Below are 20,233 nucleotides of genomic sequence, written 5' to 3'. Positions count from 1 at the left end.
GCTCCTGTTGTATGTCATAAAGTCAGAACTGACTCATAGCTGATCCACCAGTAGGTTTTCAGAAGCAGTAAATCATGTGAGAGGAGACTGCCTGCCTTTCCTGTGGAGCAGCTGGTGGGTTGGAGCCACGCGCCTTTGGGGTTGCAGTACAGCTTCTTACCACTAGACCACCAGAGCTTCAGCCGAGAGGGTTGGTGAAAAAGACAAAGACCCTCAATGACATGGATTGACACAGTGTCTGCAGCAGTGGGCGTAAGCATGTTGATTGTACGATGGCACAGGATCTGTCATGGTTTTATTCTATTGTATGTAGAGTTGCGATGAATTGGGGCTACAGCTCTGGTGGCCTAGGGGCAAGAAGCTGCACTGCAATCCTGAAAGCACACAGTGGCCACCAGCTGCTCCTCCAGAGAAGGAGGGGCATCTCCTCCCATGTGATTAACTGCCTCTGAAAACCTGCTGGAGGGTCACCTGTAGGTTGGTTCCGACTCTAAGGTGCACAACGACAACAACCTAGCAGCAATAGCATATGGGTTATTAAAAATCTCATTTGAAATGTTGTTTGTATAGGTCTTTTCTGTCTCTACTTAGATTTTTCCCAAGCATTTCCTCTTGTGATTAGCTGTTGTAATTGATACTGTCTTTCTTAACTCCATTTCTATATTCTATCACTGTAGAGAAATCCAACTGATTTTTGTGTGTTGATCCTGTATCCTGCCATTTTACTGAATTGGTCACTTATGTCTGATAGTTTTGTCGCTGTATCTTTAGGGTTTTCTAAGTGTACGATCATGTCATCTACATATGGAAATAGTTTTACGTCCTATTTGCTGATTTGTGTACCTCTTACTTCCTTCTCTTGCCTTACTGCTCTTGCTAGAAGGTGGTCTGGCTCTTTCTCAAAAAGTTAAATATGTTGTTGTTGTTGTTGTTGTTTTTGTGTGCTGTCAAGTCACTTGTAACTCATAGTGACCCTGTGTACAACGGCTCTGAAGCCTGCCGTATCTTGAGCCAGTCTGTCTCTGACACACCTATCCCCATTGCCTCAGTTACAATACATCTCATCTGGAGTCTTCCTCTCCTGTGCTGTCCCTTCACCCTTATGAGCATGATGTCCTTCTCCAAGGACCAGTCTGTCCTAGCCACGTGCCCATAGTATGTGAGGCAGAGCTTCAAAATCCTAGCCTCCAAGGAGAAACTTGGTTTTACCCTGTGTAAGACAGGCCTGTTTGTTTTCCTCATGGTCCATGGTATGTTCAAGACTCTCTTCCAGCACCACAGCTCAAAGGCATCAGTTCTTCTATGATCCTTAGTCATTGTCCAGCTCTCTGATGCATAGTAAGTAATTGTAAAGACCATGGCCTGGATTAGGCGCACCTTTGTCTCTAGACTGACATCGTTGCTCTTCAGTACTCTGGAGAAGTCCCTGACAGCAGATGTTCCCAGTGCAATTCGCTTTTGATTTCTTGACTCCTGGTTCCAAGAGTGTGAATCCAAGTAAAATGAAATTGTTGGCCACTTCTGTCTTGACTCCAGCTATCACAGTGTACCTGTTTTCTGTTTTAGCAGCACTGTAGATACTAGCTCTGGTGGCCTAGTGACAAGAGGCTGTGCTGCAATCCCAAAGCCCAGCTGCTCTGCTGGAGAAGGATGGGCACTCCCCTCCCATGCCGTTAACTGCCTCTGAAAGCCCACCACAGGGTCAGCTATGGGTCGGTTCTGACTCGTATGCAACAGCAAATCGATAACTAAGATAGATCCTGAAGTACTTGTTATCACATCTCTGTCAAATGCTTTATCAGAGAGTTGGAATTTCCCAGTAACTGTCTCAAAGCCAAGTGAATTATTGCAAAGATTTCTTTTAAGCAAAACAAGTGGGAAAAAGTTTATTAAGGCAATAAGACAGAGGCATAGCTAGTGTAAGGTGGGCCATGCAAGAGTTAGAGCGGAAAGGGAAGGACCCCTGTAAAGATGGGTGAGACCAGACCTTCCAGCCTGCTGTCTGCAGAAGAGGAGAGGGGGATGCCCAGTGGGCACTGCTTTGATTGACTCCCAATCTTAAGACTTGGTGTGGTCCAGCCCCACCTAGGGACTTGTGTGATTGGCTGGGGAGGGAGTTACTTCCAGGTGTAACCACCTTTTGGCTCTTGCCACACTCTCACGTTGGTGCAGGTGTGTCATTGGCTGGGGGTGGGGTTACTTCCTGATGTAACCACCGTTTGGCCCTGCTGCACTGTCAAGTTGGTGCAAGTGTAATATTTTCTTCCCGTTTCCGAGGAGACTCCAGCGCTCCTCTGTGAGAGTAAGAGAGACCAGGTAGCAATTACAGCCCTTAACATTTCCCAGAGAAGTGTACAGCCTGATTCTTCAGGGAATCCGACGAGGAGCTCTTTCTTGCTAACTCCTGCTGACATGTGGGTGTAGGTCTGCCTGCTGCTTCCGAACTGAGCCTCTCCTACTCTGTCTCTAGAGGTGGCTGCTGCCTGGTCGATTAACAGGAACGGGACAGGCTGATTATTGCTTGTGACCATTGTCTTGTTCTCAGCTGAGGAAGGAGTTACTTCCAGCCGATTTGAAGAGTATGGGTCTCAGTGGAACCTCCAGTATGAAACATACTAAAAGCAGAGTGGCTCCTTGGAGGCAAGGATTCTGAGGCTCCGTCTAACATAACTTTGGACATGTTGTGAGGAGAGACCAGTCCTTAGAGAGGGACATCATGCTTGGGAGGGTGGAGGGACAGCACAGGAGGGGAAGGCCCTCTATGAGGTGGATTGATTCAGTGATTGGGATAATTGGGATGGGAGTGTCAGAGACAGTGCGGTTGGCACAGGACAGAGCGGAGTTTAGGGCTGTTGTACATAGGGTCGCTATGAGTCGCAGGCGACTCGATGGCACATAACAACAAAACAGGGAGTGAGTTGAGGTGACTGTAGTTAAGTGAACTGACTCACGCAGCGGGAGTTTAGCACAAGTGAAAAGGGTTTACTAAGGCAGTCAGACATGGGCATAGCTAGTGAAAGGTGGGCCACTCAAAAGAGTTAAAGTGAAAAAGAAAAAAGGGAAGAGGAGGAAGGGACCCCTGAGCAGATAGGGGTGAATCCAGGCCTTAACAGCATGTTGTCATCAGAAGAGGAGAGGAGAGAGGGAGCAGTAATTGCAAAGGCTGTTAGGATGAGCGTGTGAAATGAGGCTCAGCAGCTCATCTTGTCCAGGCTGAATCCGTGTGCATGAGGTCATCACGAAGCCTTTGTTAAAACTAGATTACTAGTCTGGCCCTTCTCATTCATCGTTCAACTGCTTAAGCATTCATTAAGCCAACAATTTATTTGCATTTCCCAGTGCTTGAGGAAAGAGTAGTTGGCCCAGATAAACAAAGAAGCAAGAGTGAGCATTGTTCTTGACCTTGGACAGCCCCCGAAGAAAGCTGCCGCCACCATATCGTTGGCATCTGGGGTGATGCGCTGAGTGATGGAGACATGGAGCCTGATGGGAACACAGGAGAGGTAGGGCGGAGAGAGCCGTGCCTGGGGCTTCCTGGAGGCTTGATGCTCAGGCTGGGTTTTGAAGGACCAGTGGGCGATGGGGCAAGTTCAAGGCTGGGAGCCAAGCTGGAAGATATGTTTTAAGAGCCTTTCAGGCAAGACTGATGGGAGAAAAAGACATGGAGGATGTGAACAGCATGTTCCTGGGGACTCTTGTCTTGCCCCTGTGAGGGAGCTAACCGGCCTGTTAGAAATCACCGCAGGCTTATTAGAAGTGAGTTAGGAGCTCAGCCACAAAAGCTGTGACAAGAGTCCTTCCATGACTTTTTCAACACATTTTATTTAACAAAATAAGGAACTTTCTTATGGTACTTTGGGGTTTGTGCTGAATTCTGTGGCCTTGGACTGGTTGGGAGATCTAGAAAGGTCTAGAAGAGTATTTAGTGCAGTGTGCCTTTGGATGAGAACCCCAGAGAGCTGCTTGGAGAATTGTGGACTTGGTCTTTCCTGAGGGGTCACTACTGGACAGCTTTCTCAGAAGGTTAGCCCCCCACCACCACCTACTTGACCATTATCTTTAAGTTTTGATGAAGAGTGGTGTTTAGTTGTTGCTGTTGTTGTTATGTGCCTTCAAGTCACCTGCAACTCATAGCGACCCTATGTACAACAGCTCTGTACCCTGCTCTCTCCTGAGCCAACTTTATTATCTCTGACACACCTACCCCCATTACCTCAGTCACTAAGTCCAGCTTTTTGATTCATAGCATGTAATTACGGAGACCATGGCCTGGGTAAGGCACACCTTAGTCTCCAGACTGATAACGTTGCTCTTCAGTACTCTGGAGATGTCCCTGACAGCAGACTTTCCTAATGTGTTTAGTTGTTGTTGTTGTTTTGTTATGTACCTTCAAGTCGCTTTCGACTCATAGTGACCCTGTGTACAATAGCCCTGAAACGCTCTATCCTGTGCCAACCTTATTGTCTCTGACACACCACCATCATTTCCACAGTCACTGAGCCAGTTCATCTCATCCTGGGTCTTCCTCTTTTGCCCTGTCCATCCACCCTCCCAAGCATGATGTCCCTCTCCAAGGATTGGTCCCTCCTTGCAGCATGTCCAGAGTATGTCAGATGAAGCCTCAGAATCTTTGCCTCCAAAAAGCAGCCTGGTTTCACTCTCTCCAGGACAAACCTGTTTGTTCTCCTGGCAGTCCATAGTATATTCAGTACTCTTCTCCAGCACCACAGCTCAAAGGCATCAGTTATCTTTCTGTCATCCTTTGTCATTGTTGAGCTTTCTGACACATAACAAGTAATTGCAAAGACTATGGTCAGGATCAGGTGCATCTTAGTCTCCAGACTGACATCGTTGCTCTTCAGTACTCTGGAGAGGTCCCTGACAGCAGACTTTACCAATGCAATTCATCTTTTAATTGCCTGGCTACTGGTACCAAGAGTGTCGATTGTGGAGCCAAGCAAACCAAAGGTGTTAACAATCTCAATCTCTTCACGATGCTGCCAGTGGTCCCAGTGGTGAGAATCTTTATTTTCTTGATGTTGAACTTCAATCCATGAAGGCTGCAGTCCTTGACCTTCTGCAGCAAGTGTATCAGGTCAAACATACACATACAAAAACTATAAAATAAGCAGCTGCAGGTCCCCACCCCAGTACAGAAAACGTGCCACGTAAGTGCTGTTCCTGAAAGAGCAAGCGTGCAGATGTCATAAACCAAGCACACAGGCTGTGGGGAGTAGAAAATACACTGTCTGGCCTGGGGCAGGGTATCTGCCAGCCCAGTGGAAGCCGACAGCTGAGGTGTGCAGCGGGTGCTGCTTGAGGTAAGGATGGTGAAATGTATCTCACAGGCTTTGGGCATGTTGTCAGGAGAGGCCAGTCCTTGGGAAAGGACACAGTGCTGGGAAGGTTGGAGGGTCAGAGAAAGAGAGGAAGACCCTCAACAAGACAAATGGACGTAGAGCGAGTCTAACAAGGAGCTTGAGCGTGTCAGAGGTGGTGAGGATGGCACACTGTAGGGCACTTATATAGATAATTAATAATGAATTATTATTAATGAGAGGCAGGCAGGTCGTATAGCCCTGGTGTGTCTACTTGCCGTACAGCAGTCACTTGTGGTTGCTGTGAGGCTGGACACTGTGACACTGATGTGTTAAATGTGTTAATGGCTGGTTACCCAATGCGGACAGTTTGGGCTGGAGCTCCCTGATTAAAACAAGCTTGGAAGCAGGAGTGGCATCCACTTCTGTAACAGCTTGCCTCCGGAAACCCCATGAACCTGGAGAGAGGATGAGAGACACAGAGTGTTGAGGACTCTCCTTCATAGGGTCGCTATGAGTCGCCTGTAACTCGACGGCACTTAACAACAACAACAAATTATAATAGTGTATAAAAATAAGTTATTTCTAAAAGAATTTCTTTATATAAATAACAGATCTGATCCTTGCCCTATGGTTTTTTTTTTGAGGCTCTTCCCTTGCCCTGTCTTGTGCCATCCTCACCATCTCTGATATCGTTGACGTGCTGGCACTGAACAGCTGCAGCCTGACCCTGGAATCCCACAGAAGTCCTATTCTCCTCCAGTCCCCTCTCTGGCTTAAGCTGTAGAACCCCCAGTATTGTTTACATAGGGCCTTTGGAAAGCCCTCGGTTCATCGTTAACCTGCCTCCTGGGAACAGTTACTGTCCCAGTTAGTGTCCTGTCAATTCTGAGTCATGGCAAACCGTGCGTGCGTGCGTGCGTGCGTGCGTGTGTGTGTGTGTCTGTGTCTGTGTCTGTGTCTGTGTCTGTGTCTGTGTCTGTGTCTCTGTGTCTCTGTGTGTGTAGGACTTCACCCCTCAGGATTCTCAGTGACTGAGTCTTCATTAAGTACATTGGTGGACTTTTTATTTCAGAAGGACCTCTGGATGGACTCACTCCTTCAACCCTTTGGTGAGCAGCTGTGCGCTGAGCCAGCTGGGCCACCAGGGAACTCCTTTGGGAGGCAGGGTCGTCTTGTCGCCATTGAGTCGGCCCCGATTCATGAGAGGGAGAGGGAAGGCTGACCTGCCATGGCTTTTCTGAGGCTACAAATCGCCCATGTTTCTCCTTCAGAGATGCTGGCGGATTCGAACTGCTAGAGAGTCGTCACCTTGGGATTATCAGTGCAGCTCCCTGCGGACGACACTGCAGGCTCCCTCCCTCGGGACAACGTATCCCTAACTCATGTTTTACAGATGAGGAAACTGGAAGCTCCCAGAGGTCAAGGTGATAAGCCAGGGCCATCCTAGTCACTAGCAGAGGCAGAACTTGGGCTTGGTCCTTTACACTAACCCAGAAATGTAATCCTTTCCTTACATGCTGCCTGGACGCTCCGAACTCACAAGCCCTCATCCATTCATTCATTTATTCATCCGTGATTCATTAATTGATCCGTGCAGTCACTCACCCGCGGGGGAGGATTCAGTGTGGATTTTCTAGCGCGTCCAGCTGGAATTGTTCCCTCAGAGCCTGCAGTCTCAAGGTCATGAACGTATTATTAGACACAGACACAACCTCCATTCTTCATCATTCCTCCTCACACTGAGATGCGCCTCTCCCTCCCTCCTTCTTCTCCCTGCCATTCCTTCTGCACTCTGATTCTGTGTCCCATGTGGTCCTGTCCCTCAGTGCCTCCCACTGCAGGCTTTGTATACAGGTCACCTGCCCCCTGTCTGTTAGCTGGAGCCACAGCCTGCTGCATGCCCGTCCCCCGGCCAGTTCTGGTCCTTGTGCTTTGAGGAGGGGGCTCAAGGGGCCACTGCAACGAGCCAGGTTCAAGAACACCTTCCTGTTTGCCCATAAGCAGTGGTCCTTTGAGCCCAGACATTATGGGGCAGTGGGACCCACTATCCTTCCACAGTCCCACCACCCAGAGCCAGGCTCTCATGTTCACCTCATGGCTTAGAGACAATACCCAGGTCCTCACCAGAACCTTTTGGCCTGAGGAAGGCAGGAGAAGCTCATTCTTCTAAATTCCTGCCATTAGTTTATGTCTCCCTGATTCACAGAGGAGCCAGATGAGCATTGACCCCAAAGGGTGACTTCTGTGGGTCCAAAGGAGAGGCACTCAGGTGTTGTGACAGAAGAGTCGGAGTGGTGACGGAGGTTTTGCTTCCAGAGTTTCCCATCAGCACCTGCTTCCTGAGAGACCCGAGCTGCCCGCTGGGCTGGCTCTTGAACTGGGAGCACTCTGAGTGCTAGGGCCGTATGAAGCCCTCCCCGATCCGCTCGGGCTTTGCAATCGGTAGAGTCCTCTGTGGATGGGACCCCAGGACAGGCCTTTGCTTAGACCTTAAGTCCTGTCAAAAGGTGGCTTGCCTCTCTTGCCCTTGTAGCCCCAGCCCCAGTGCCCCGGGACCTGTGTTCTTCTGTAGTCACCACACACACACACGCTTTACCCCTGAGAGCCATTCTTCTCCCAGATCGACTCGGTTTCCCCAATTCCGTGTTTCTTCCTGCTTTCCATATCTATAAACCCATTGCCATCATATCGTTTTGAACACATGGCAACCCACAGTTGGGTTGCCATTGTTATATACTGTCAGGTTGGAACTGACCCATAACTGACCTTCCAGCGGGTTTTCAGAGGCTGTGAATCATACTGGCGGAGATTGCCCATCTTTGTCCTGCAGATCAGCTGGTGCCTTCGAACTGCAGGCCTTTGAGTTGGCAGCGCACTTCCTTACCGCTAAGCCAGCAGAATCCCCTCTGCATTGGCTGCTGAGATGATGCATCTAAACAGCAGCAGAGCTTGCCGTGTTTTTCCTGCAGAGCAGCTGGTGGATTCGAACCACTGACCTTTCAACTAGCAGGCCAGCACATAACCCTTTATAACACCACGGCCCACAGGCTGTAAAGCTTGTCCTGTTAATTACTAAGGGGACCCAGCCGAGTGTTGTTCTATTGTACAAAGGCCACCATAGGTTGGAGCCAGTGTGATGGCAGCTACCAACAGTGACAAAGGAGTACCGGCCACTCCTCAGAGGAGAGCTGCGGGCACCTCGGGGAGTGTGCGGTGCTGGTACGGTCACATCCCTGGTCACTGTTCTGAGAGGATACGTGGGTACCCGCCTTTGCTTTCTAGTGAGACTGGTTTGAATGCTGTCCTCTTCCCATATGGTCAGCATACCTGGAGGCCAAGGGGCACCTTCATCTTCAAGACCCTCTGGTAAAGCCCTCCCTTCTCTGTTCTGGGCCTAGATATCATTTCATTCTTAGAAAGTGCAGGTTTTCAAACCATACCAATGCAGATGGTTTTCATTCAAACCATGAACCCCCAGGATGGTGAGACTCTCCAGCTCCCCCAGAATGAGAGGCTGGGGCAGCTCCCAGGCCCTCCCGGTGTGTCCCCCAGAGCAATCAGCCTTCTGCTGGAAGCCTGCCTGCCCCCCAGCCTCAGCACCCCTGCTGTGTGGACATGCAGTCAGCCTGCGGCTCTTTGGACCGCAGCACCCAGGCTGACCTGCTATTTAAGTCCTGCCAGGGTCAGAGCATGCTGTGACTCTACCCATGAGTTGGGTCCAGGAGGTGACCACAGGAGAAGCAGGTGCTAACAGAGGACATGGGACACCCCACCCAGAGCTGCTATCACTCCCTCATGTTTGTAGAGTTTGACTCTAGGTGGTCCCTGCCCGCCACCCCTCCCGGGTAGAGGGGCACCTCTGCCAAGAGCCGGAAAAGGTCAGCCAGCGGGCACTAACTCGAGTCTTCTCTTTTCCTCCCTTGTAGTAAAAGCTGCACCATCGGGATGGTGCTCCGACTCTGGAGCGACACAAAAATCCACCTGGACGGAGACGGGTGAGCAGAGGCAGCCCACAGGTCCTCCCGGCGTGCTTGGTGGCCTGGCTTGTTCGGCTGAGCAGCAGAACCACCCCACCATACATGCGTCTGTCAACCACCAAAAGCAAACCTGTTGCCATTTTTACTCACGCAACCCCACGTGACACAGCAACATTGCCCTATAGGGGTTCCTATAGGAACTTCTTTTTCTTAAAAGAGATTACCGCGCCTTTGTTCCAAAGAGTAGATGAGGAGGTTAGAACTGCCAACCTCTAGGTTAGCAGCCTTCAGTGAAATACCATTGTCCAGCCATGCACTGCACAGGACGTTATATAACAGAGTTCTGGTCATAAGATATCAAAGGAAGCTTGTTAGAGAAGACCTGGTACGGGATATGATCCAAGAATAAGAGTAAAGAATCTTCCTTCATTTACCTTGGTTTGTTAAATGAATTCTCACATCATGCCTTCCACGTGGCTGGCCCCTGAGAGGTCTCAGTTCTGGTCTCAAGTGCCACCTGGGGCCCACAGAGGAGGAGTTCTCCCATTTGGCCAGGGCAAGTGGACAGGGAATGCAGAAGTGTCCTGTCCCAGCCCTGGAGAGGAAAGCAGCCCTGGAAGTTGGCTCACAGTTGGAATTATGCACTGGTCCAAGGTTCCCTTTACTTTGTAGATAGAACTGTTGGTGTTATGTGCCGCGGGGTCAGAACCTCATAGCTGACCCTCTAGTGGATTTCCAGAGACTGCCCACCCTTGGCCTGCGGAGCAGCTGGTGGATTGGCCTCACAGCTTAGCCACCAGAGCTTCTGATGGAACTGGGGCCGGGGGAGGGAGATTTTGATGTGTCAAAAGTGGTAGGATTCAGGGAGAGATACGTCCTTTGAAAATTTTATTTTCTCCATTCACATTTTCTGGGGTGCCTACAATAGGGGTTTGGGGTGTGCAGGAAAACCTTAGAGAAGGAAAAAGGAAATGAGGTTAGCTTGCGTTCTTTGGAGCTTTGTTTGGGGTAGAACTCACATCATGGAGGGAAAACAAGGATCAAGGATTCGAGACCCCCCCACCCTTCCATGCCCTCGTCCCGTCTCGAAGTTGAGCAGGTTCTGTAGACCCTCATTAGCTGCGGGAGACAAGCATGCTGTCAGGGTGACCCCGGTGGGCTGCGGCCATCCCCCTGCGTCTGGAAGGGCTCGGGAGGGTGTGACTCCTCACCACAGTTTGTTCTTTCTGCTTTTTACCCCTGCAGCGGCTTCAGTGTGAGCACCGCCGGGAGGCTGCACGTCTTTAAGCCCGTGTCCGTCCAGGCCATGTGGTAAGTGCAGTTCCTCACGTCCGGAGAAGAGCTTTCCGAGCCCCAGGAGAGGCACGAGAACTCTTCTTACCTTTAAGCTCACTGAGCTGGATTCTTTTTGCACATCCATCTGTCAGTCTGTAACACTCTGGTCGTATTGTGATGCTGGAAGCACCTGAAATTCCAGCAGGGTCACCCGGGGTAGAGGGGTTTCATCAGAGCTATCAGGGTAAGAGAGAGTAGGAAGAAAGGCCTGCCAATCCATGCCTGAAAATGAATTATTGGATCCCAACAGAATGTTGGCCAATATCGTGCTGGCAGGTAAATGTCCTAGGATAGAAAACTTAAAAGTCACTGCCATTGAATCAGTCCCAACTCAGAGTGGCCCTCCACTGGATTTATGTCAGATCAGGAGACGTATTGGGAAAGTCTGCTGTGAGGGACCTCTCCAAAGTCCTGAAGAACAATGATATCTGTTGAAAGACTATGGTGTACCTGATTCAAGTCAGGGTCTTTTTAATCACCTGCTCTGCACAGGAGAACGGGACAGTGAACAAGACGACAGAAGATGTTTTGTGGGGTTGGAGGATAGTCCTGAATACCCCGAGGACTGCCAGAACAACAAACTGATAATGTCTTGGAGAAAGTGCAGCTCAGAGATGTTCCTCAGAGGCAAGGATAACAAAGCTTTGCGGTATACTCTGGACATGTTGTTAGGAGGGGCTCTTCCTTTGAGAGGGCCATGATGCTTGGACAGCTGGAGGGTCAGCGAAGGAGAGGAAAACTCTGAACGAAATAGATTAACACAGTGGCCGCGGCAGTGGGCTCAGGTGTGTCAAAGAGTGTACAGATAGAACAGGGTTCAGGTTTGTCCCAACTCAGTGGCACCTAACAACAGTGGATTTGTGAGACTATAAAACAGGGGGGCTCTGGTAGCTTATTGGGAAGGAATTGCACTACTAATGCAAAGGTACACAGTTCAAATTCACCAGCCACTCCACAGGAGAAGGATGGGCGGTCTCCTGTGCAATTTATTACCTCTGAAAGTGCACTGGAGGGGCAACCCTGGGTTGGTTCCAACTCTACACAACAACAACAAATCCGAATGTGCAGAGACTGCCCCTCTTTCTCCTATGGGGCCGGCAGGACATTCTAGACTGTGCCACCAGAGCTGCCCTGGTTTAAAATGAACGTAGAAACACAGTGGCAACTTCTAAATCAGTGTATTTTTACACACTACACTTTGAAAGGGCTGCTTTAGTAAAGCGGTAATACTATCTCATTCTGTCCCATGTTATAACATAGTAGCTTTATTGTGACTGGCAACTTATATTGTGCACAATTTGAAAGCTGCATGATTTGTTTATAAAAATATTCTAAAATAACCAAACATAGAATGTCAAAAGAGCAGCATTTGTTCAAAGATAAACCCCCCTAAGGCAGGAAGGAATAGGAGAGAAGAGTTGATGGAAATTAGAAAGAGTGGGGAAAGTGATTGTATTGGGGGTATTGTAATTAATATTATAAAATTGTTTACTGTTCCTGCTTTGCAATAAATCTAATCTACTCTAGAAAAAGAAGGGAATATTTAAAAAAAAACAACACACCACACTAGCTCCAACAATCCAGAGCTTCTAGAACTCAACTTCCTTGACAGTTCTTAGCATCTACACTGTTCTTAGTCCTTGGTTGGCACAAGGAGTTTCAAGCTGGACTGTTAGCCTAAAGATTAGCGTTCGAACCCACCCAGAGATGCTTTGGATAAAAGGCCAAGCAACCTGGCTGCAACATTCAAATGGATTCAAACATCCTCATAATTGTGACGGTGTCATGGGAGCCAGCAACCTTCCGTTCTGTTTCCATGGGGTCCCTATGAGCTGGAGCCGGCTCAGCAGCAGTGAACAACAGCACCCTCCTTGTGGACGAGGCATCCATCCAGCTTAAAACCCTCAGCTGTGTGCCTGGGACATAGTAGACACACATTCTTGCTACCAGCAGTCAGGAAATCAAAAAACAAAATGTATTGGGAAAATCGGCTGTCAGGGACCTTTCCAGAGTGCTGAAGAGCAACGATGTCAGTCTGGAGACTAAGGTGCACCTGATACAGGCATTTGCAGTTATTTACTATGCATCAGAGAGCGGGACAATGACCAGGGATGATAGAAGGAGAATTGGTGCCTGTGAGCTGTGGTGCTGGAGAAGAGTATCAACTATTCCATAGATTGCTAGGAGAATAAATAGGTTGGTCTTGGAGAGGTTGAAACCGGGCTGCTCCTTGGAGGCAAGGATTCTGAAGCTCCTTGTGACACACTTTGGTCATGTTGCAAGAAGAGACCAGTCTTTGGAGAGGGACGTCATGCTTGGAATGGTGGAGGGACAGCGCATGAGAGGAAGACCCTCAGTGAGATGGATTGAGTCAGTGACTGGGGTAATGAGGGTAGGTGTGTCAGCGACCATAAGGTTGGCCCAGGATAGAGCAGGTTTTCCAGGCTGCTGAATGTAGGGTCAGTATGAGTCACAAGCAACTCTACAGCACATAACAGTAACAACATTGTGTGCAGGGTGGGGTTACATGGAGCAGCTAGGTTGGCGCAAGCTCAGGTCTTGTCCTTGTGGGGTTTACTGTTTCTTGAGGAAAGTGACCATGAAAACATACATAGTCTAATATTATGAAAGGCAAGTGCTAAGAGTTGTTTGCTGGGGTGCCAGGGACGTTGCCAGCTGAGAGCTGAGTGGGTGAGGCCTCCCTGAGGTTCTCTGCTCCAGGGACCCATTAGCTGTAGCTGGAGGCCATGCGAGGTGGCGTGAGGCACCTCCCCAGTTCCTCTGCTCCGCGTGCGTCTGGGAGCCCGCCTTGGAGCATTGCACAGCCGCCTCACTGCAGATACGGCCGGGGGCCTGTCCTGCCCGGGGAGGAGAGGCAGTCGGCTCCTCCCTGGGCCCCACAGCACTCTGCCCAGATCCCGCACAGCTGGTGTGAGCAGAGAGTCCCTGCCATGCCTCACCTCTGCCCTCAGTGACTCCCCACCGCTGTCCGTTCTGGATCATCGTTCTCACCCCGGGAGGTCAGCCTCACCCAGCGCTGGCCCCGGGCCTCACGTAATTTGTTCTCCTTCTCTGCTCAGACTCAGATTCATTCCATCAGATGGGAACTGACTCCTGGCAGACCCTCCAGTGGCCTTTCAGGAGGCTGGGGATCGCAGGAGAGACTGCTGGTCTTTTCTCTGGCGCAGAGGAACAGCTGGTGGAGGTGAAGCCCTAGAGAGGCACCGCCTTTGAGTTAGGACTCGGGCCAGAAGTAAGCCTGCTTAATACAGAGCATTCTCCACCAGCCCCGAGCTCGCAGACAGGTTACAAGTGAGAAGGACGAAGACTGCTCACTTCAAAACCTCGTGCTTGATTGACACCTGGTTCACCTCAGTCACTAAGCAGCATTCGGCCTGTTTCTGTAATGAGAGAGAACCAGTTGGCTATTTACGTTTTTAGTATTGTTTTAGGGATCTCTGGTAGCCCAGGTGTAAGAAACTGCACCGCAGTCCCAAAAGCACAGGGTTTGAATCCACCAGCTGCTCTGTGGGAGGATGGGCAGTCTCCTTCTGCACAGTTGACAGCCTCTGAAAACCCGCTGGAGGGTCAGCTGAGTCGCTTCCAATTCCACAGCACACCACAGCAGTGTTGTTTCTTCTGCCCTGCTGTGCCTCCCCAAACCTCTTCTTTACTTAATGTCTGTGTCCTGAGGAGCTTCTAAAACTCACTTCCTCGGAACTCGAAGCTTCAGCCCCTGCTGGGACAAACAAGCTTGACTGTGAACCTGAAGGTTGCAGTTCACACCCACCCAGAGAGGCTGTGGAAGGAAGGCCTGGTGATCTGCTCTGGAAGGTCTCGTCCTTGCAAACCCCGTGGGGCAGTTCTGCTCTGCACTCAGGTCACCAGCAGCTGGAATAAGTGGCTGCCAACAGCGACGACGCTGCTGAAGGAGGCTCTCCTGGCCTAGGCTGTAGGGAGTTGTGCTCACCAGCCCAAAGGGCACCTCTCCGGTGGTTTGGGTCCACCTTCGTCTCTGCCGGGGGAAGATAAGCTGTCTCCTCCTCCTGAGCAGTTTACAGACTCAGGAACCCAGTGAGGGATCAGCTGTGAGTCGGTTCCGACTGGACACAGTGAGTGAGGGTCATGTTTCAGAAGGTGAGGGCATAGGAATGGAGTTATTTAAAACATTGTAGAATGTCTGCTGCAGGTTCAAGGTAGGCCCTGCATCATTAAAGTAGACCTTAATTCATTGGCACTAAATGATAGAATGAAAAACTGTCACTTGAACTATCCCAATCTTAGAGTTAGGAAATTTTCCCCCCATTTTGGAAATGGTGACATGTTCTGTCTGTTCCCTGACTGAATGAGGTTGGCTGTGACTGAGTCTGTCTCATCTCCCTGACCCCACTCTGTGCAGGAAGGAGCCTGGTGATGGGCCCTCCTTGACCTGGCTTCCTAGGCCTCCCAGGCTTGATGCTGTGGCTTTCTCCCTCCAGGTCGGCCCTGCAGGTCCTCCACAAGGCCTGTGAGGTGGCACGGAGGCACAACTACTTCCCCGGTGGTGTGGCCCTCATCTGGGCCACCTACTATGAAAGCTGCATCAGCTCAGAGCAGAGCTGCATCAACGAGTGGAATGCCATGCAGGACCTGGAGTCCACGCGGCCCGACTCCCCGGCCCTGTACGTGGACAAGTAAGTGTGGACGTACTCACCTGAATGCACGCCCTGGCCCCCTCAGGTGGCCCACTCTCTGCCCTAGTCTGTACAGGACTCCTGGGACCCATGTTAATTATATTTGGGAAGAACATTCTTCTGAGTGGTACAGCCCTGGTCTGTCAGTTTGCTGTACTGGATAACTTGGAGTTGCTGTGATACTGAATGCTGTGCCACTGGTGTGTCAGATGCCATAATGGTTACCCGTTGTGGATAGTGTTTGGTGGAGCTCCCAGATTAAGACAGGCTTGGAAGCAGGATTGGCACCCACTTCCTAAACAGCATACCTTCAGAAACTATGAACATAGAGAAATGATAGTAATAGAACAGGGTTCGGGTCTTTTGGTCATAGGGTCTCTGAGTCGTCGTCGTCATGCTTAACAATAATAACAATGCGAGCCCATCGGTCAACTCGGTAAATGGAATGGCCTTTGACACCCCCCTAAAAGTGCTAGGTGAACCCCCTAGAAGTGCTAGGTGAACATGTAAGTGGCCAAGGAGCAGGTCCAGAACTCCCACCAGGCTCTCAGAGCACTGTGTATTCCACAGAGTTCACCGGCTCCTGGACAGCGCTTTGTGGCCTCACCGTCCTCTCCAAGTCTGGAGACTGACTGGAGAGATACTTCTGCTGTCGGAAAAATTCAGAATACAACACTCTGTTCCTCGGATCCTAAAACAGAAGCACAAGTCAAAGGCAGCTTGCTTTAGCAGCAGCAGCAGTAACGCAGGGCATCTGATGGCCACCAACAGAGCTGGTCCACTCTGAGACCACATTCCTCAAAGTCCAGTGCAGTAAGGAGGAAGCTGTCCCTCTTTCCTTAGCTAGAGCTCCCCTTTGCTTCAGTGTGTTGTGTGCCTCTGTACTCTAGGAGGGCTCCGGACCAACTCAGGGTGTTCAGAGGAGAGTGGAATCTCGGGGAGATGGGGGCACAGATGCTTAAGTGCCCAGCTATAAACAGGTTAGCAGTTCAGATCCACCCAGTCGTGTCACGAGAGAAAGGCCTGGTCATCTCCTTTCAGACAATCAGCCCCTGAAAACATTAAGGGAGCTCTCTTACACCCTGACACACAGAATATCTGTGAATCAGAATTGACTTGGCAGCAACAAAGAGGAGTAGGGCCCCAAACCAAGTTTTCCAAGACCTAAAAGAAACAAGAGGGCCTAGGAGGAGTGAGTGAAGGGTTGTCACGTGAAGGAAGGGTTAGCCTGGGCTTTCTGTGTTGTGCAGACATTTAACGCACTTGGTTGTAAACAGAAAGATTGCTAGTTTGAGTCCTCCTAGAAGTGCCTCAGAAGAGGTACTTCCTAGAAAATCTGTCATTGTCATCTTGATGGAGCACAGCCTCTAATGCTTCTATCTCTAACAGAGCCACCACAAGTGAGAGCTTTCATGGACAGACAGTATTCTCATGTCCAAAGTCAGGGCCGGCCCAAGGGACAGGACTGCTGCCTCTAATGGTTTTGGAAGAGGAAGGTCCTTGTCTCCTTCAGCGTCTGTTGTCTGTGTTCCTTGGAGGTCTCCACGTGTCCTGGCCATTCTTGGTGTCAGGGAATTTCCCAATGCAGGGATCCAAACCCAGAAGGTCACACTCCACTCCTGGCCACTCTTGGTAGTCCTGAGGCTCCGCCTTCTTAGCTCTGTTTTTTCCTCATTGTGTGGGGATGCTCCACCAGCTACTCCAGATTTCCTTTCCCCAGTACCTCTGCAAGACCTGGTGGAGGAGCCAGTCAGCAGCCTGTGGTCTGTCCTCTTGGTCTGCTCTGCCGTCTGTGGACTCCTGTGTCTGTGGGCTCTGTGGATGTCACAACCTGAGACCCATAGAATGGTTAGGATTTGCAAGGAGCTGTCTCCTTGAGCAGGTGATGGCCTGCTCACCTGACTCTAAGGTGACCTAGGGTTTTGAGAGCTTTGTGTCCAGTCTGAACTCACGGGCAGGATGAGGGTGTTGCTCTTAGATACCCCCTCCATAATGAAGGGGGAGGGAGCGGGCCTTTCTGCACCCCAAGGACACACACGGGTGTTGGCGCCATGCATCTGCACCTTGTAGTGGTTAGACCCAGGAGAGAGGTGTGCGTGCTCTGACCTGCGGCCTCCCAGGGTTCTGTGCTTCCCTGATGAGCATTTCCTTCCAGGCCAACGGAAGGGGAGAGGACCGAGCGCCTCATCAAAGCCAGGCTCCGCAGCATTATGATGAGCCAGGATCTGGAGAATGTGACCTCCAAAGAAGTAAGTGAGCCCCCGTTCCTGCAGGCCAGGGACACGTGGCACGGTGTCCCCTGCTCCCAGGCGTGTGGCAGAGTCCTGCCTGCCGCATCTGCGATCCCATCTGCCATCAGCTCTTGGTATTGTTTCTGCCTCTCACTACTAAGGAAGCAGGGCGGGGGGGAATGAACACGGCCTGAGAGGTCAGCCTCCGTATGAGTCCCACCCCGCGGCTTCCCAGAGGAGCGAGGGACCAATTTCTTGACCTCTCTGAGCCCCATTCGCAAGACGTGAGAATTCAGTAGGTACATAGGTGGTAGTGTTCTCCACCCTCTGCCTGAACTCTGCCTTCTGGTTTACTTGAAATATTGCCACGTGGCAAGAAGCTGTGCTGCAGTCCCAAAAGCAGGCAGTTCATGGCCACCAGCCACTCAGCGGGAGGAAGATGGGCAGTCTCCTCCCGTGCGATTAACTCCCTCTGAAAACCCACTGGACTGTCCACAGTGCCCAACAACAACAACTGACAACTTAGAGACAGGTTGTTTGTCCTTGACAGTCTCTGTCTTCTCAGCCTTTCACTATTTTTCTGCATCATTCTGAAAAATTGGTGTATATTTTATAACGGACTTTAGAGGGAGCTCTTTGGGCATGTTGTTACCAGGGTCCAGTCCTTGGAGAAGGCCATCAACCTTGGAAAGGTGGAGTGTCAGCAAAAGAGAGGAGGACCCTCAACAAGATGGGTTGACACAATAATTGTAATTAACTCAGGCTCAAGTGTATCAGAAATGATGGGATGGCAAGGTTCCGATCCACTGTTCACAGGGTCGCTGTGAGTTGTTGACCTGCCAGCACCTAACAACTGGTGGCATAGTCTGTGGGGAGCTGTGTAGCTAAGCCCTGGGCCACAGCTCTCCCACGGTTTGGATCGGCCCACTGCTCCGGGGGAGGAAGAACGGTGGTCTCCTTCCTGGCAGGTAACAGCCTGGGAACCTGATGCAGGGTGAGCTGGCATCGGAGCTCGGGCTCCCGCTCTGCCCGTATGCTGAGCGCATTTAAATGAAAATAGCTGTTTTCTGAGAAAACAAACCCAAACGCCTTTGTTTGAAAACCATTCCCTTTAGTCCCATCATGTCTCCTCATCTCTTGCTCTTGCGCTCCACAGATACGAAACGAGCTGGAGAAGCAGATGAACTGTAACTTGAAAGAATTCAAGGAATTCATTGACAACGAGATGCTCCTGATCCTGGGACAAATGGACAAGCCTTCCCTTATCTTCGACCACCTCTATCTCGTAAGAGGCTCTGCACGTGGCACATCTAGCTAGGGATGCGAAGCCCAGGTTGTTGGGAGCTGGCAGTGAGGAAAAGGACAGGGTAGGGGGCGAGCAGGCCCAGAATTTAGTTCCAGGGGCTTCAGTTTCCCTTCTACAGCAGCTCCCCTCCTGACCCTCCACTCTGGCCACAGCCCAGTGCCCTGCCCTCCAACTGGTTGGTGAAGAGGTGGCACCCAGCTGAGCTGCAGGCAGCTGTTTGAAAGCCCTTTGTCATAGTCAGCTGACAGTCGTTCTCAGACTCTCCCAGCCCTTTGCCTCCTTGGGGCAGTTGCAAGAGGATCCCGTCCTCTAAGCTCTCAGCTGAAGGGGTGCTCTCATGACCCCCTTATTAAAGGAAGCAAAATCATCTAACCCCAGGAGTATGTTGGCCCAGCCTTCCCAAAGTGTGAGACCCACAAGCCACTGAAATATTGCCTCCCGATGGGGTTCCCCAGCCAGAGACACCCTGCTCTCCTCCAAATCCAGCGTGACAGCGAGCCCCAGTGCAGGCCCCGAGTCATACGGACACTCTTTACCACTTTCTCTTGTTTAGATGCTGTTTATGGTGTAAATCTCCATAGGTGGCAACCAGCCTCCTCTCAAAGACAAGAAAGAAGGGGGCACATTTGTAAAAATTAAGGCTGTAGGTCGGGATGGAAGGCAGGCCCACCAGGCCTCATGCCCACCATGTGCTGGAAGCAAGCCCTCGCCCAGTGCTCATCGTCCTGCACCTCACAGGGGCCTTGCAGGGACTGTGCATAATACACGTTCAACACCCTGAGTGCAGTTCCTGTAGAATATCTAGCAGCTTGCTGGTTAAAGCACCTGACTGCTACCCAGAAGGCTAGTGGATCGAATCTATCCTGTTTTTATTATTTGTCTCCTGGGGAAGTTGCCACTGAAGACATTAGTGGCTATGCTTTCTCCCTGTCAAATTCCAGCTGCCATCAAGCTGATTCCTATTCACAGCCCTTCACCAGGTTCCTAACATACATCGTGATTGGAGGAGAATGCCTGTCTTTCTCTTGGAGCAGCTGATGAGTAGGAACTGCTGGCGACACAGCCTTTTGATTAGCACATCACCCTCCAGACTAGGAAGCACCTGATAGTTCTCTGGATGCATCTCGAGGAGCCCTGCTGGCTTAGTGCGTAGTGTGGCAGGTGGTTCGAATCCATCAGGCACTTCCTAGGAGAAGGGTGGGCATTTCTCCTGTAAAGATTTACAGCCTCAGAAGGCCAGTGAAGGGTCCCTCTGATTGAGAACGAACTTGATAGCAGCAGCAGATGGTGCTCGATGCATGTCGGAGAGACCCAAAGAGAATCCCTTGGTCGGGACTGGTTAAGCTCTCAGCTGCAAAGTGAAAGATCCTCCGTTCCAACCCATTCAGTG

At 50.6% G+C, this 20,233-nt stretch overlaps 1 protein-coding gene across 1 annotated transcript in view; it reads left to right on the top strand.

The window, feature by feature from the left end:
- The window catches only part of SSH1 (slingshot protein phosphatase 1), a 56,102-nt gene that overhangs the window by 9,783 nt on the left and 26,086 nt on the right, over positions 1–20,233 (top strand). The window contains exons 5-9 of the mRNA XM_006894896.1: positions 9,248–9,316; positions 10,544–10,609; positions 15,112–15,306; positions 17,462–17,555; positions 18,694–18,822. Of these exons, the coding sequence (XP_006894958.1) occupies positions 9,248–9,316; positions 10,544–10,609; positions 15,112–15,306; positions 17,462–17,555; positions 18,694–18,822 (553 nt within the window). The remainder of the gene's footprint in view (positions 1–9,247; positions 9,317–10,543; positions 10,610–15,111; positions 15,307–17,461; positions 17,556–18,693; positions 18,823–20,233) is intronic.

This window comes from Elephantulus edwardii, unplaced genomic scaffold (assembly GCF_000299155.1).
Source record: "Elephantulus edwardii isolate Elephantulus edwardi_28Jun2011 unplaced genomic scaffold, EleEdw1.0 scaffold00151, whole genome shotgun sequence".
In the NCBI taxonomy this organism is placed as follows: Eukaryota; Metazoa; Chordata; class Mammalia; order Macroscelidea; family Macroscelididae; genus Elephantulus; species Elephantulus edwardii.
Note: the sequence above shows the minus strand (reverse complement) of the source record. Positions and strands in the feature narration are given on the sequence as shown.